This window comes from Microtus oregoni, unplaced genomic scaffold (assembly GCF_018167655.1).
Source record: "Microtus oregoni isolate MIOR12 unplaced genomic scaffold, Mior012 000006F_ref0000085, whole genome shotgun sequence".
NCBI lineage: Eukaryota > Metazoa > Chordata > Mammalia > Rodentia > Cricetidae > Microtus > Microtus oregoni.
In genome coordinates, this window is record NW_024543065.1 from 44,800,228 (window position 1) to 44,815,752 (window position 15,525).

Below are 15,525 nucleotides of genomic sequence, written 5' to 3' on the forward strand. Positions count from 1 at the left end.
AAGGTGTGCAGCACCACGCCCTGTGGTTGTTTCTGCAGTGCTGGAATGTAGCCCAGGACCCTGTGCGTGCCTAAGCTGCATTCCATTTAGATAGGCAAATGCTGGGTAAGGGTGCTTCACTGAAGGCTCCCAGCTCCGTTATGGTCTCATGTGACCCTGCTGTATGCGGTGTTCAGCAGGGCGACCATCCTGTGTTGGTGGTGGATCTGGTGTAGACAAACCAACCATGCTGCCACACGTGGATCGCAAAGGATCACATCTAACACACAGCATATATTTTAAGATTTATTTATTTATTATGCATAAAGTGTTCTGTCTGTGTGAGGCCAGAAGAGGGCACCAGACCTCATTACAGGTGGTTGTGAGCGGCCATGTGGTTGCTGGGAATTGAACTCAGGACCTTTGGAAGAGCAGTCAGTGCTCTTAACCACTGAGCCATCTCTTTAGGCCCCTAAGATATATTTTCATTCACTTGTTTGTGTCAGTTCATGCTGCACGCCTGTGGGCACATGAGAAGGCCATCAGACCCCAGGCTGTGGTGGTTGTGGTGTTACGCCTGATGTGGGTGCTGGGAACTAAACTCGGATCTTCTGGAAGAGCAGCGAGTACTCCTAATCACGGAGCCCTCTCTCCAGCCCCGTTACACATGCTTACCAGTGAGAGTAAACATTAGGTCCCTGCTTTTCTTATTGCATTTGTGTGTCTGGGTGTGTATTCCTCTAACTGTGTACACGTGGAGGTCAGATGACAACTTGCAGGTTGGGTACCTACATCTTCAAAAAGAGTACAGTGGAAACAGCACATGGCTTTTACATCCTCCAAGTCCACCCCCCCCCCCCCCCCCGTGGCACACTTCCTCCAGCAAGGCTCCATCTCCCAAGCCTCCCCAGACAGGGCTACCAACTAGAGACCGGGTATTCAGATTCGTGAGACTAGTGGGAAACGTGCCATTCAAAGCACCACAGCTAGTAGAGCAACCTGAAACACGTAGGCGACGTTAAGGCTCAGGGGATATTTTGAAAGGAGGGGCCAAAAGATCGAAAGAGCCGAAAATCAGAGATTTGCTGTGATGGTGTCGACTAACATCAGATGGTACACGCATAAAGTCTCACCAATGTGACCGCCCAAAGGTGAGCTGAACAAGGGCGACACCAATAGACGTGTCAGAGTGCACAGGCGTGAGTCCAGGAGTCCGCAGCCCTGCGCAGAGAACTACGGACAGCTAGGGAAGGCTGAGAGGGGGAGAGAGAGTCTTCCCCAGGGTTATCCAGCACCAATGGTGAGCCCTGGAAACATACAGATTGAGCGTGGTGTGCTTACGTGCTCAGTGATATCCATGTATGTGCATGCATCCGTACACACATCTGTGTGTATGTAATGACAACTAATGAAAAAGAAGCCATGAAAGAGAGCCAAGGAGGTTTTGGAGGGGGAAAGGCTGGGGTGACATAATCATAATCTCATAAAATAGCCAGAGCTAGTTCCAGGACAGCCAGGGCTACACCGAGAAACCCTGTCTTGAAAAACAAAACAAAACAAATCTCATGAAATGAAAGAAATAATTAAAAAACTTTTTTTTTTTTTAGTATTTTATGTGCATTTGTATGAAGGCATTAGATCCCCTGGAACTGGAGTTGCAGACAGTTGTGAGCAGCCATGTGGGTGCTGGGAATTGAACCCAGGTCCTCTGGAAGAGCAGTCAGTGCTCTTAACCACTGAGCTATCTCTTCAGCCCCAAAGAAATAATTTTTAAATTTTTTAAAATTTAATTATTTTGGTTTTTTTAAGATAGGGTTTCGCTGTGTAACCCTGCCTGCCTTGGCACTCAGTCTCAATCAGGCTGGCCTTGAACTCACAGAGATCCACCAGCCTCTGCCTCTCAAGTGCTGGGATTAAAAGCTTGTGCCACCACCACCTCACAAAAGAAATAATTTGTAAAATGAGTAATCTGAGAACAGTTTCCTTTTTTCTTTCTTTTTGTTTTTGTTTTTGTTTTGTTTTGTTTTGAGTCAGGGTCTTACACATCACTATATAGCTCTGGCTGTCCTAGAACTTACTATGTAAACAAAAATTTTTTTAAAAAGATAAGAAAACATTTATCACAATACCCTTGGCCTCAGTTTTATATCAGTCACTCTGGTTAATAAGCCCTTAGAGAAATACCTTTGTTTGTTTGTTTGTTTGTTGAGGTAGACTTTCTTTGTGTCTTTGGAGCCTGTCCTGGAACTAGTTCTTTTAGACCAGGCTGGCCTTAAACTCACAGAGATCCGCCTGCCTCTGCCTCCTGAGTACTGGGATTAAAGGCGTGCGCCACCACCTCCCAGCCAGAAATACCCATTTTAATTCCTCTATTTGTCTAAACTAAAATTGAAACTATTTCTTTCCATTACGGAAAAAACAACTCCATTAAGCATTTTCTCCTCTGGCTTGTCCTTCTGATCTCAGTGCTCAGGAGGACCGGACGGGAGTAGCGCTTCCAGTTCAAAGTCAGCCTGAACCTCACAGTGAGTTCTAGGCCAGCTACCTCTTCCCATATTCTCCCCTAACCCTCTCCACCTCAGTTCTCTCGTTCCACCCCCTTTCATTGATATCTATCTGTTTATTTCCCTTTCCTAATGATATCTATCTGTTCTCTCAGGCCCTTTCTCTATACCCGCCCAGGATTTTCGCCTGGTGGTCGGCCTGCGGCAGGATCCTGAGCCCTCTACGGCTGTGACATTCCTGAGTAGGTCGGGGTAAGTAAAGCATTATTTCTTTTGAGTTGTGTTACTAAAGGTGTATACTGGATATCAGAAGGCCCAATGGGAGCAGGTTCTTTGGGACGCCTTGAAAGAAATGGTCAAACAAACGACCAGGGAAGACAATTGAGGGGAGGCTGCAAAATTCCCTTGGGAGAGTTCGGACCCAGAATGCTCGAAGTCCTTGGCTTGGGCCTCAGTCTGGTACAAGCTGAGCATGATGGGACACTCCTGTAATTCCAGAACCCCAAATGTGGTGGATCAGGAGTTTGCGGTCCTCCTTAGCTACATTGTGAATCTGATGCTATCCTGGGTTATATGAAACCCTTTCTCAGAAAAAGAAAATAGTGTTTTAAATCAGCACGTATTTGTAGAAAGCAATGGACTTCAGTATGACATTTCAGGGAGGCATAGAATATAATCAGGTCATTTGTGCCCTACCCATCTTTTACACATTTCGGTCAAATCCACCCCAGTTTCCCTTCCCTCCAATTCCTCCCCTGTTCTCCCTGCCATTTTCCCTCCCCGCTGCATGTGTGTGCGCTTTAAGAAAAGCAACCCCACTATTCATCTATATCCTCTGTCCTCGACCTCTCTCTTGAAAGTCGCTCCTCTACTTCAAGGCCCTTAAAAAAAAATCTAGGTTCCGCAGGTGCAAGAGAAAATGAAATATGGAATTATTATGGAATCTGGCTTATTTTTGCTTAAAACAATTTCCATTCCAAATTTTCCTGCAAATAATATAATATTGTTCCTCTTTTTGGCTGAATCAAGCTCCATTGTATTTTTATATGTGTTCATCTCCACACCTGTTTTACTTATTCATTCACCTGCAGCTGAATTGTTTTCCGTAAAACCTCCTAGGTGTTCAGGCCTCATGTTGTACCCTGATATTGATTCCTCCGGATAGACATTCAGAGCCATAGCTGGATCACAGTGTAGCTCTGTTTTTTAGTTTTCTTTTTAATAGTTATTATGTGGGGTTTTGTTGTTGTTTGTTCCCTCTTTCTTTCTTTCTTTCTTTCTTTTTTTTTTGAGACAGGGTTTCTCTGTAGCTTTATTCATTATTCTACAGGTTGACATCCAGTTATGCCAGCACCATTTGTTGAAGATGCTTTCTTTTTTTCATTGCATAATTTTAGCTTCTTTGTCAAAAATCAGATGTTGATAAATGTGTTGATTAATATCTGGGTCTTTAATTCAATTCCACTGGTCAATGTATCTGTTTTTATGCCAATACCAAGCTGTTTTCATTAATATAGCTCTGTAATAGAGCTAGATGTCAGGGATGGTAATGCCCCCAGAAGTTCCTTTATTGTACAGGATTGTTTGGGCTATCCTGGATTTTTTGTTTTCCATAAGAAGTTGATTATTGTTCTTTCAAGGCCTGTCTGTGAAGAACTGTGTTTGGATTTTGATAGAGATTACATTGAATCTATAGATTGCTTTTGGTAGGATTGCCATTTTACTACGTTGATCCTTCCTATCCAAGAGCGTGGGAGATCTTTCTATTTTCTGGTATCTTCTTCAGTTTCTTTCTTCAAAGACTAAAAGTTCTTGACAAATAGGTCTTTCACTTCCTTGGTTAGTGTTACCCTAAGATATTTTATATATAAATAGTGTTATTTGTGGCTGTTGTGAAAGGTTATGTTTCTCTGATTTCCCTCTCTGTTTCTTTATACTTTGTATATAGGAGGGCTACTGATTTCTTTTTTAGTTGATCTTGTATCCTGCCACATCACTGAAGGTATTTATCAGCTGTAGGAGGTCTCTGGTAGAGTTTTTGGGGTCACTTATGTACACTATCATATCATCTTCAAATGACAAAAGTTTGACTTATTCCTTTCCTATTTGAATCCCCTTGATCTCCTTATGTTGTCTTACTGCTATTGCTAGAACTTCAAGCACTATATTGAAGAGATAAGGAGAGAGTGGACAGCCTTGTCTTGTTCCTGATTTTAGTGGAATCATTTTGAGTTTCTCTCCATTTAATTTGATGTTAGCTGTCAGCTTGCTGTATATTGCTTTTTATTATATCTAGGTATGACCCTTGTATCCCCAATCTCTCCAATACCTTATATGAAGGGGTGTTGGCTTTTTTCAAATGCTTTTTCAGCATCTAATGAAATGATGATGTCTTTTTCTTTCAGTTTCTTTATATGATGGATTGCATTGATAGATTTTTGTATGTTGAACCAGCCCTGCATCTTTGGGATGAAGCTTACTTGATCATGATGGATTTTTTTTTTTTGACGTCTTCTTGGATTTGGTTTGCCAGTATTTTATTGAGGTTTTTTGCATTCATGTTCATGAGTGAGATTGGCCTATAATTCTCTTTCTTGGTTGAGTCTTTGTGTGGTTTTGGTATCAGGGTAACTGTAGCCACATAAAAAGAGTTTGCCAATGCCCCCTTCTGCTTCTATTACGTGTATAGGTGTTAACTCTTCTTGGAAGTTCTAGCAGAATTCTGCACTAAAACCATCCGGCCATGAGTTTTTTTGGGGGTGGGGTAGGGGAGGTTTTTGATGTCAGCTTCCATTTCCTCACAGCTTATAGGTCCAGTTAAATGGCTAACCTGGTCTTGATTTAATTTTGGTATATGGTATATATCTAAAAAATTGTCCATTTCTCTTACATTTTCCAATTTTGTGGAGTATAAGTTTTTGTAGTAAGACCTAATGATTCTCTGAATTTCCTCAGTGTCTGTTGTTATGTTCCCTTTTTATTTCTGATTTTGTTAATTTGGATATTCTCTCTCCTCTCCCCCTTTTGATTAGTTTGGACAAGGGTTTGTCAATCTTGTTGATTTTCTTAAGGAACCAGCTCTTTGTTTCATTGATTCTTTGTATCGTTTTCTTTGTTTTTATTTTGTTGATTTCAGCCCCCAATTTGATTATTTCCAGTCTTCTACTCCTCCTGGGTGAGTTTGCTTCTTTTTGTTCTAGAATATTCAGGTGTGCTCTTAAGTCACTAATGTGAGCTTTTTCTGTTTTCTTTATGTGGGCACTTAGTGCTGTGAACTTTCCTCAGCACTGCTTTCATTGTGTCGCTTAGGTTTGGATACGTTGTGCCTTCATTTTCAGTGAATTCAAGGAAGACTTTAATTTCTTTCTTGACTCAGGGGTGGTTCAGTAGTTGACTGTTTAATTTCCATGACTTTGTAGGCTTTCTGAGAGTAGTGTTGTTGAATTCTAACTTTAATTGCTGGTGATCTGATAAGACACAGGGGGTTACTCCAGTTTTTTTGCATCTGTGGAGGTTTGCTTTGTTGCTGAGTATGTGATCAATTTTAGAGAAGGTTCCATGAGGTGCTGAGAAGAAGGTATATTCTTTTGTGTTTGGGTGGAGTGTTCTATAGATGTCTGTTAAGTCCATTTGATTTATTACATTTTTAGTTCTCTTATTTCTCTGTTAAGTTTCTGTCTGGCTTACCTGTCCTTTGGTGAGAGTGGAGTGTTGAAGTCTCCTACTATTATTGTGTGGGGTTTGATGTGCGATTTAAGTTTTAGTAATGTTTCTTTTACATATGTAGGTGCTCTTGCATTAGGGGCATAGATATTCAGAACTGAGACTTCATCTTGATGAATTGTTCCTGGTATGAGTATAAAGTGTCCTTCTCCATCTCTTCTGATTGATTTTAGCTTGTAATCAATTTTGTTAAATATTAGGATAGCTACACCCGCTTGTTTCTTAGTCCATTTGATTGGAAAACCTTTTCCCAACCCTTTACTCTGAGGGAGTATCTGTCTTTGAGGTTGAGGTGTGTTTTTTTTTCATGATATTTATTGAGCTCTACATTTTTCTCTGCTCTCCTCCCTGCCTCTCCCCTCCCCCCTTCAACCCTCCCCCCTTCAACCCTCCCCCAAGGTCCCCATGCTCCCAATTTACTCAGGAGATCTTGTCTTTTTCTACTTTTTACTTCCTATGTAGATTAGATCTATGTGAGTCTGTCTTAGTGTCTTCATTGTTGTCTAAGTTCTCTGGGATTGTGGTTTGTAGGCTGGTTTTATTTGCTTTATGTTTAAAAACCACCTATGAGTGAGTACATGTGATAATTGTCTTTCTGGGTCTGGGTTACATCACTCAAAATAATATTTTCTAGCTCCATCCATTTTCCTGCAAAATTCAAGATACGTTATTTTTTTCTGCTGTGTGGTACTCCATAGTGTAAATGTACCACATTTTTCTTATCCATTCTTCAGTCGAGGGGCATTTAGGTTGTTTCTAGGTTCTGGCTATGGCAAACAAAGCTGCTATGAACATAGTTGAGCACATGTCCCTTGTGGCACGATTGAGCATCCTTTGAATATATACCCAAAAGTAGTATTACTGGGTCTTGAGGAAGGTTATTTCCTAATTTTCTGAGAAATCACCACACTGACATCCAAAGTGATTGTACCAGCTTCCATTCCCACCAGCAATGCAGAAGTGTTCCCTTTTCCCCATAACCTCTCCAGCATAAGTTGTCATCAGTGTTTTTGATCTTGGCCATTCTTACAGGTGTAAGATGAAATCTCAGAGTTGTTTTGATTTGCATTTCTCTGATGACTAAGGATGTTGATCATTTCCTTAAGTGTCTTTCAGCCATTTTAGATTCCTCTGTTGAGAGTTCTCTGTTTAGGTCTGTACCCCATTTTTTTTATATTGGATTATGTGTTCTTTTGGTGTCCAGTTTCTTGAGTTCTTTGTATATTTTGGAGATGAGACCTCTGTCTGATGTGGGGTTAGTGAAGATCTTTTCCCATTCTGTAGGCTGTCGTTTTGTTTTGTTGACCATATCCTTTGCTTTACAGAAGCTTTTTAATTTCAGGAGGTCCCGTTTATTAATTGTTTCTTTCAGTTTCTGAGCTGCTGAGGTTATATTTAAGACGTGGTTCCCTGTGCCAATGCATTTAAGTGTTCTTCCCACTCTCTCTTCTGAAAGGTTCAGTGCAGCTTGCTTTATGTTGAGGTCTTTGATCCATCTGGACCCGAGTTTTGTACATGGTGATAGATATGAGTCTATTTTGTTAGTTTTGACACTGGTCTAATGTAGCCTTGGTGGCCTCACACTGCTTTCTTCCCTTCCATCTCTTTTCTTTGGTTTAGGATTTGTGTTGCTCTTTTTTCCTCTCCTTTTTCTTTCCCTTTCTTTCTTTGTTCTTTCCTTTCCTTCCCTTCCCTTCCCTTTCCTTTCCCTTTCCTTCCTTTCTCATGAGACTGTGTTCCCCTTCAAATCCACTCTTGTATCACACCTGTCCATTGCTTAGCCCTTCCAGTGCTGGAATTATCACCATTTATAGTCGCATAGACCACAATTGTCTGTGTGTGATCCTAGAGATTGAATCTAGCTCTTGTCAATGCTGAGTGCTTTAACCTCTGACCTATGCCTTCAGCCCCTCATATATTCACATATGTACTCATTGATGTGTATCATATGACCACTGCAGGACTGTGTATCTGAATCCTGAATCTGCAATCAAAAGGCCAGCACCAGAGGTGACCACTCACAGCCTCAATCTTTCTACATTTTGCATTTGCATGAGAGAGTAGAATTTGACCAGAACTGCAGTTGTATCAGCAGCAGCATCAGGACAGAGGACAGTGGAACCTGTGAGAGAAGTACTCCTACCACATTTTACTTAAGGTACTTACAGCTTTTATTTTTTCTATAGACAATAAAACACTGTGGAAAACAAAACTTTTAGAGAAACGTGGCGGTGGGGGGGGGAACAGTTATTTCAGTTCCCAGTCACACGTTATAGTCATCCCTTTGGGGAAGTCACATCTGCAGGAACATGAGATAGTTAAGAATAACACATGCATACATGCTCGGCGCACAACACTCTGTCTCTACTCTTCTGTCCTTTGTGCCCTAAAGCAGGACACAATGTCACTCCCTTTCAACCTGAGTCTTTCCATTCTTATTAAGGCAACCTAGACAATCCCCTAGGCCAACCTGATCTAGACAAAAACTCATTGAGACTCAGTTTCCAGGTGATGGTTGGTGGTGGAAAGTTGACAAATAGAATCACCCCTGACAATTAAACACTGGGACAGAAAAATGAGCAAACTAACTCTGTCTTCCAGAGAATGGGCACAGCATCTATAGCTCAGTGTTAAGCATGATGTGGGATTCCCCTTTATATGCTGTGAATATGTTTTATTACCATGGGTTAATAAAGAAACTGCTTCGGCTTATGGTAGGGCAGAATAAAGCAAGGTGGGAAATCCAAAAAGAGATACAGAGAGAGTAGGTGGAGTCAGAGAGACACCATGTAGCTGCCAAAGGAGACAGATGCCAGAATCTTACCAGTAGGCCACAGCTTCGTGGAAGTACACAGATTAATAGAAATGGGTTAATTTAAGATGTAAGAGATAGGTAGAAATACGCCTGAGTCATCAGCCAAACAGTGCTATAATTCATATAGTTTCTGTGTGATTATTCGGATCTGGGTAACAAATGAGGAGTCTCCGAATACAGACCTAAGTTCAGTTTCTAGTCCACATACAGGGCAGTTGAAAGCTGCCTGGCAGGCCAGTTCTAGGGAGTCTGGACTCTGAGGGCATTGCACTCACATTTGCACAAATGCACACACATGGACATACACAATTATAGTCTTTTCATTTAAAGGATACAAGTAACTCCAATTTTCTTAATTGTAATCAATCAATAAATGTTGTAAATACTAAACCAAAAATATAAGTTTTTCTGTAGTGTTATACTTGAGGCAGAAAGAACAGACTAAAAGCCAATTCTGGTCAGTTGGTTTTACAAAAGAAATTATGATGAATACATTTTGAGTCTATAATCTCAGTGTGCATCGTGCTCTTGTATGTTTATTTTTAGATTAGACGTGTTTTCTTTGTGAAGAAAGAATGGCTCTTCTAAAGATACACGGTTTCGTCCAAATCCGAAGCAAGAACCGGAGCAAGCACACCCGGGGTTCTCAGTGGAAAGAGGCAGTCATCGAAACAGTGGAGAGGAAGCAGAAGGCTAGTCTGGTGGTCTCCTTTAAGTTGGAAGGAAGGAGAAGGGTTTTCCCGCTGGGTGGTAATGTTGCAGGTGTAGTGGTTAGTTATTGTGAGGCTGGACTGCATCGTCTGCATTTAACTCTGAAAGATGACACGTCCTTACTCATCGACAAGCTATCTGCCTTCGATGTTGAACAGTTGAAGGCTGTCCTGGATTCTGTTCATCCTTCTGAATCCCAACAACTCGAGGAACCAGAGAGGAATCCGGATGTTCTTGAAAGCGGCGATCTATTTTGCCGGAAGCACCAGGATACATTTTGTGGATCTTTGAATATCACACAAGAAAGTGAGACGCTGTTCCCCATGAATATGTCGCTTTCAATGGCAAACTCCGCCAGCGGTTATGTTGAAGAAGAGAGAACCGAGAAACAGAACAAGAAGCGTAAGACGATCTCAACATCCACTGTAGAATTGAATGAGGTCTTTCTCAAAGAAAGTAATACCGAATCAAGAAAGAAATCCAAGAGCTACAACTCCAGGAACAAAAGAAACAAAGGAGAGAAGCTGATGCCTATAAGAGATCAGGAAATGCATAACAACTGGAAACTTGAGCCGTTATTCAGTACCAACTCCTGCGGGAAGCTTGACCTAGACGACACTGTTTTTGCAAGCGGATCCAAGTTTAGCCAGGAGATCCCAATACATAACGATATCCAGTCTCCTCTCGATACGTGCGCAAAGCAGCTGACACGTGAAGGCTTCCCCAACTTAGGAAACACCTGCTACATGAATTCCATCTTACAATCTGTCTTTGGGATCCCAACCTTCGCAAAGGACTTGCTCACACAAGGTATCCCGTGGGAGAAAGTTTCCTGTGATGATCTCATCAAGCCCTTAAGCCAACTTCTTGTCTTGAAAGACATCAGAGATGTAGAGATCAAGGGACAATTACTCATAAATGTGAAGAAATCCATTTCCACTGTTGCAGACACATTCTTGGGCGATGAACAGAATGATGCCCATGAATTTTTAAGTCAGTGCTTAGACCAGTTGAAACTGAACGTGGAGAAACTAAACGCCATGTGCATTACTGAGAGGGAAAACGAAGTTGACGATTTTTTTCCATCAGCATATGGTGGGACTGCCTCCACCAAAATGTTTGTTTGTCCTGTCAGTGCCAATTTTGAAATAGAGCTGGATAGCTCTATTGTTTGTGAAGCCTGTGGTGAGGCGACCTTCAACACTGAAGTGAGTAATTACCTCTCCGTTGATCTGCACCAAGGGACAAAAGAACACCCTCTGTCGATTCAGAAGTCACTTGATCTTTTCTTTACACCGGAAAAAATTGAGCGCAATTGTGAGAAATGCAAGAACAAGAATTCTGTGCTCAGATACACTTTGAGGAGACTCCCAAGGGTCCTTATCCTTCATCTGAAACGCTACCACTTTACTGCTAACAGGTTGTTAGTGAAGAGCCAGCAGCCAGTTGAGATTTCAAAGTATCTGGATGTCTCTTCCCATTGCAATGAAAACACGAAGCCACCATATCCCTTGACCAGTCAGTCCCCTCACGAGGCCTTTGGTGTCCCAAATGTCTCTGAAGAGATGATGCCTGACATCCTCAGCCAGTCGATACCAGCTAAGAGGGTGGCTTCAGACTTCATTGATTTCACAGTTCTACAGGTTGGATCCACTGAGGACGCTGAAGTCCAAACCTTGCACAGGATGTACGAGGAGCTCAGTGAGGAGCAGTGGCAGAGAGGCCTTGAAAATGGTCCTAAAGTGGAGCCAAAGGCAGTAAAGAGAGAAAACAGGATGTTTAGCGAGAAGACATTGTCAGCACCGGACTCAGTGATGTGCGACCCTCTCAGCATCCACATACCAGGTCTTGCAGAGATAGGTCTTCAACAGGTCTCCAAGAGTTCAGAATTTAAGAAGTATGAGAAAATCAATGTATATGGAAAGTCAGATCATTACACCGCAACTGAGATGGCCAATTATTTATGTGATCTTAAAGAACAAAACATCCTGGATGGATCTCAAGAAATTGCCGAACAGCTCCTCCAGATGCACGGGAGTAGAATCCACGCGGAACTGCTGCCTTGGGCATCACCTCAAAGTGTTCGCAGTACCGAGGAAGACGCCGGAGCCAGGAACACTGAAACTGACTCAAAAAACGCAGCACTGGGAGCCGATCCCCAGAACTACAGGCTCGTCGGTGTCGTCAGCCATTTTGGGAGCTCCCAAGATTCAGGCCATTATGTAAGCGATGTGTATGACTTTCAAAGGCAGGCGTGGCTCCTGTACAGTGATGTCCAAGTGTTCGAGATCCCAGAGGCCTTGATTCAGGAGAATCGGCTTCACACCGGATACATTTTCTTTTACATGCGAAATGAGATTTTTGATTGGCTGTTGAAAAAGGCGTCAGAGTGCAAGTTACTGAACACATCTCAAGATGAAAAGAATACAGAACTTTTTTCCACCTTGCTTAATGGCTTTACATACCTTCTAGAAGAATCCTAAATTCTATCCAGAAGAATCACACAGCTCAAGATTAAAACTCAGCAAACAGAACACAGCAAACAAACAAATAAACTTATTAAGAGAGAAACCCAGACAGCTCTGATGCAGGCGATGCACCATTCTCTCTAAGAAGGCCATAATGGTGTTTTTTTTTTTCTTTTGTTGGCTTTTCAAGACAGAGTTTCTCTGTGCATCCCTGGCTGTCCTGGAACTCACTCTGTAGACCAGGCTATCCTCAAACTCCACCTGCCACTGCCTCCCTAGTGCTGGTATCAACGTGTGTATCACCACCAGCCAGAAATGATTTTTTTAAAAAAGTTATTTATGTTTATTTAATGTGCACTCGTGTTTGCCTGCACGTATGTCATCTGTGTGAAGGTGTTGGACTCTCTGAAGCTGGAGGTAAAGGCAGTTGTGAGCTGGCATGTGGGTGGCGAGAATTGAACCTAGATCCTCTGGAAGAGCAGACTGTACTCTTTTCCACTGAACCGTCTCCGGTATCAGGAGGATGACTTTTAAAATACCATTCTGAACCAACACAGTGAGGAGCTGGTTATCGGTCCAAATGTTCGGGTCCAGCATCATAGCGGTTCAGAAACAGTACTGATGGACTTAAAAGTCTGAGAAACAGTGTGTGGAATTTCTCTTTTGTTAGTGTAAATATGAATTGATTATGTCATCGAGAGGATTTTCATCATTGTCTGTTTTTCCTAGATTCATAGGTACTGTTCTTTTGTCAATTTATTAAAACCACTGCCTTCTGTATGTGTTTGACTCATTGCTGAAGAAATTCTCTGGCTGTCAACCAAGTTGTTTATGCTTCCTTCAGAATTGCAGGGCATAACATCTGGGTTACAAGCAAATAATAGATAGTATGGTAAATTTGCAAATTCTAAGCCCTCTAAGGGCTCAGTGGGTAAAAACTCAGCCACCAAGCCTGGTGACTCTATTTCTGCAAGTTGTGCTTTGATCTCTAGAGGAGATAATAGATGCATGTGCATATCAACGCATAAATAAATGAGCGATTAAGGTTTTTAATGTCACTATGTCGCTCTGGGTGGCTTGGAACTCTCTATGTAGATCAGGCTACCCCCATTCTCACAGATTTTCCCTGCCCTGCCTCCTGAGTGCTGCTAAGTCTGCACCACAATATCTAGCATAGTAAATTTTAAAGCTCTCTGAAAAAATATATATAAATATACTTGTTAGACTTAAATTCAGATTGGCCATGCTGTGGTGGTGTAATATAAATATACTTGTTAGATTTAAATCCAGATTGGCCCTGCTGTGGTGATGCACACCTTTAATCCCAGCCCTTGGGATGCAGAGGCAAGTGGATCACTGAGTTTGAGGCCAGCCGGTTCTAGATAGTGATTTCCTGGACTGCCAAGGATATACAGAGAAATCCTATCTTGAAATCTGTCCCTGCCCCCAAAGAGAGAGATGTTAAATCCCGATTGATGTGATGGTGTGAGAAAATGTGATTCAAGAGACAGACTGTCCCTCAGGCGAGAGCCCCGTCGATCAACACAAACAGTACGGTGGTGTTCTGACGAGAGAGCTTTCAGATCCTAAGACAAAGCAAGGTCCCCCTTAGTTTCCAAGGGAAGAAAGAGACCCTGTACCATGAAGCAATAGGCCCACTTAATGCATAGCCCATAGTTGATGCTCCCAGCTGGTCACCTCTGATTTCTGGGCAGCAAGGGGAAGGAAAAACTAGTTGGGGTTTCTGGCTATGAAGTGTGTAGCCTTATCTGAGACACGCCACATCTAACTCTTTAAAATATGAAAAAAAAAAAGTATAGAGTCACTTTCAAGGGTCTACAGAGATAATTCAGAAGGCCAGAGCAAGTCAGGCGGTGGTGGCACACACCTTTATTACCAGTACTCAGGAGGCAGAGGCAGGAGGATCTCTGAGTTCAAGGCTAGCCTGGTCTATAAGAGGTAGTTCCAGGACAGGCACCAAAGCTATACAGAGAAACCCTGTCTTAAAAAAACCAAAAAAAAAAAGGGCACTTGGTTTGCAAGCATGAGGACCCGAGTTCAAATCCCCAGCACTCATACAACAAGCTGGTCATGGCCACATATGCCTATGACACCAGCACTAGGGAGCAGGCAGTGGTGGGTTGTAGAGCTTACTAACTAACCAACCTAGCCAAATGGTAAATGTAAGATTCAGTTGTGGGACACTCACCAGAGATGACTGCTCAGACACTGGTTTTAGCCAATAAAAGTCTTTACTAGCTGGCTGGGGACTACACTGGGTGTTCAGGATCCCATTGTAATCCAAAGCCTTTCTCAGGATGAGCTTGTCAGCACAGAAACCATGTCCTGGGTTCACACACTTCAGTTAACAAGATTTGGCTAGAAGCAGAACTACAGTAGCCAAACAAACAAACAAACAAACAAACAAAAAACAACCAAGGTTAGGATTAGAGACTTCCCCTGAACTGCAGACTTGTACAACTTAGTATAGAGAGGAAAAAGTTTTGTACATACATTCAAGCCCTGGAATTTCACTACTGGAGATTTGTGCCTATGTATTATGTATGCAGTGCTCTGCCTGCATGTATCCCTGCAGGCCAGAAGAGGGCGCCAGATCTCATTACAAATGGTTGTGAGCCACCAATGTGGCTGCTGGGAGTGGAACTCAGGACTCTTAAGTGCTGAGCCATCTCTCCAGGCTCCTTGTCTGTCTTTCCTTCTGAAAGCTCTCAGATTCTAGAACAATGTAATATCTAAAAAGAACAGACTATTAATTTATTAAATAATGCAGTTGTTAAAGTGGTCTCTCAAAAATCATCCCTTACTGCTAAAGAGTCTATAGAAATTACTGTGCCTCTTGATAAAATGCGGGTCAATTGTTTGTTTCTCACTAATAAGAATTGACAGGGTACAGCAGCGTGTTACTTAGATTCTATAGATAATTATCCACAGTTTTCCCTCTTAAGAATTTTAAAGATGCATTGTGGGTATTTACCTAAAATTACATCTAAAAATTCTTTCGATTTAGGATTTTAAAATATAATAGAACCTGCTTCTAATGCTTCTGTAGATAATTCTTTAAAAAGAAAAGGAACATGTATTCTATATACGAATTCCACAGGCTCTTCAGAGAGCACCCATCCCAGGTGGTAGAGCTGAAAAGTCTCAGCTTGCTATAATACATAAGCTTTAATTAGACATTTCTTAGCCATTAACTGTTTAAGTGACTTTGCTATATTTAAATGTTGGTGACAGTTTTTTTGAATGGATTAAGAAAAATCAAAGTCTTATAGTCATAATGGATAGCGTTGGGTCCCCAGTTTGC

The 15,525-nt window shown here is 41.9% G+C and overlaps 1 protein-coding gene across 3 annotated transcripts in view; it reads left to right on the forward strand.

Moving 5' to 3' along the window:
* The window catches only part of LOC121449102 (ubiquitin carboxyl-terminal hydrolase 29-like), a 207,715-nt gene extending 195,256 nt beyond the window's left edge, over positions 1 to 12,459 (forward strand). For all 3 annotated transcript variants that reach the window (XM_041653316.1, XM_041653317.1, XM_041653318.1), the window contains 3 exons: positions 2,639 to 2,735; positions 8,168 to 8,364; positions 9,568 to 12,459. In XM_041653316.1, the coding sequence (XP_041509250.1) occupies positions 9,597 to 12,215 (2,619 nt within the window). In that variant the 5' untranslated portion in view covers positions 2,639 to 2,735; positions 8,168 to 8,364; positions 9,568 to 9,596 and the 3' untranslated portion in view covers positions 12,216 to 12,459. The remainder of the gene's footprint in view (positions 1 to 2,638; positions 2,736 to 8,167; positions 8,365 to 9,567) is intronic.
* The last annotated feature ends 3,066 nt before the right edge of the window (positions 12,460 to 15,525 follow it).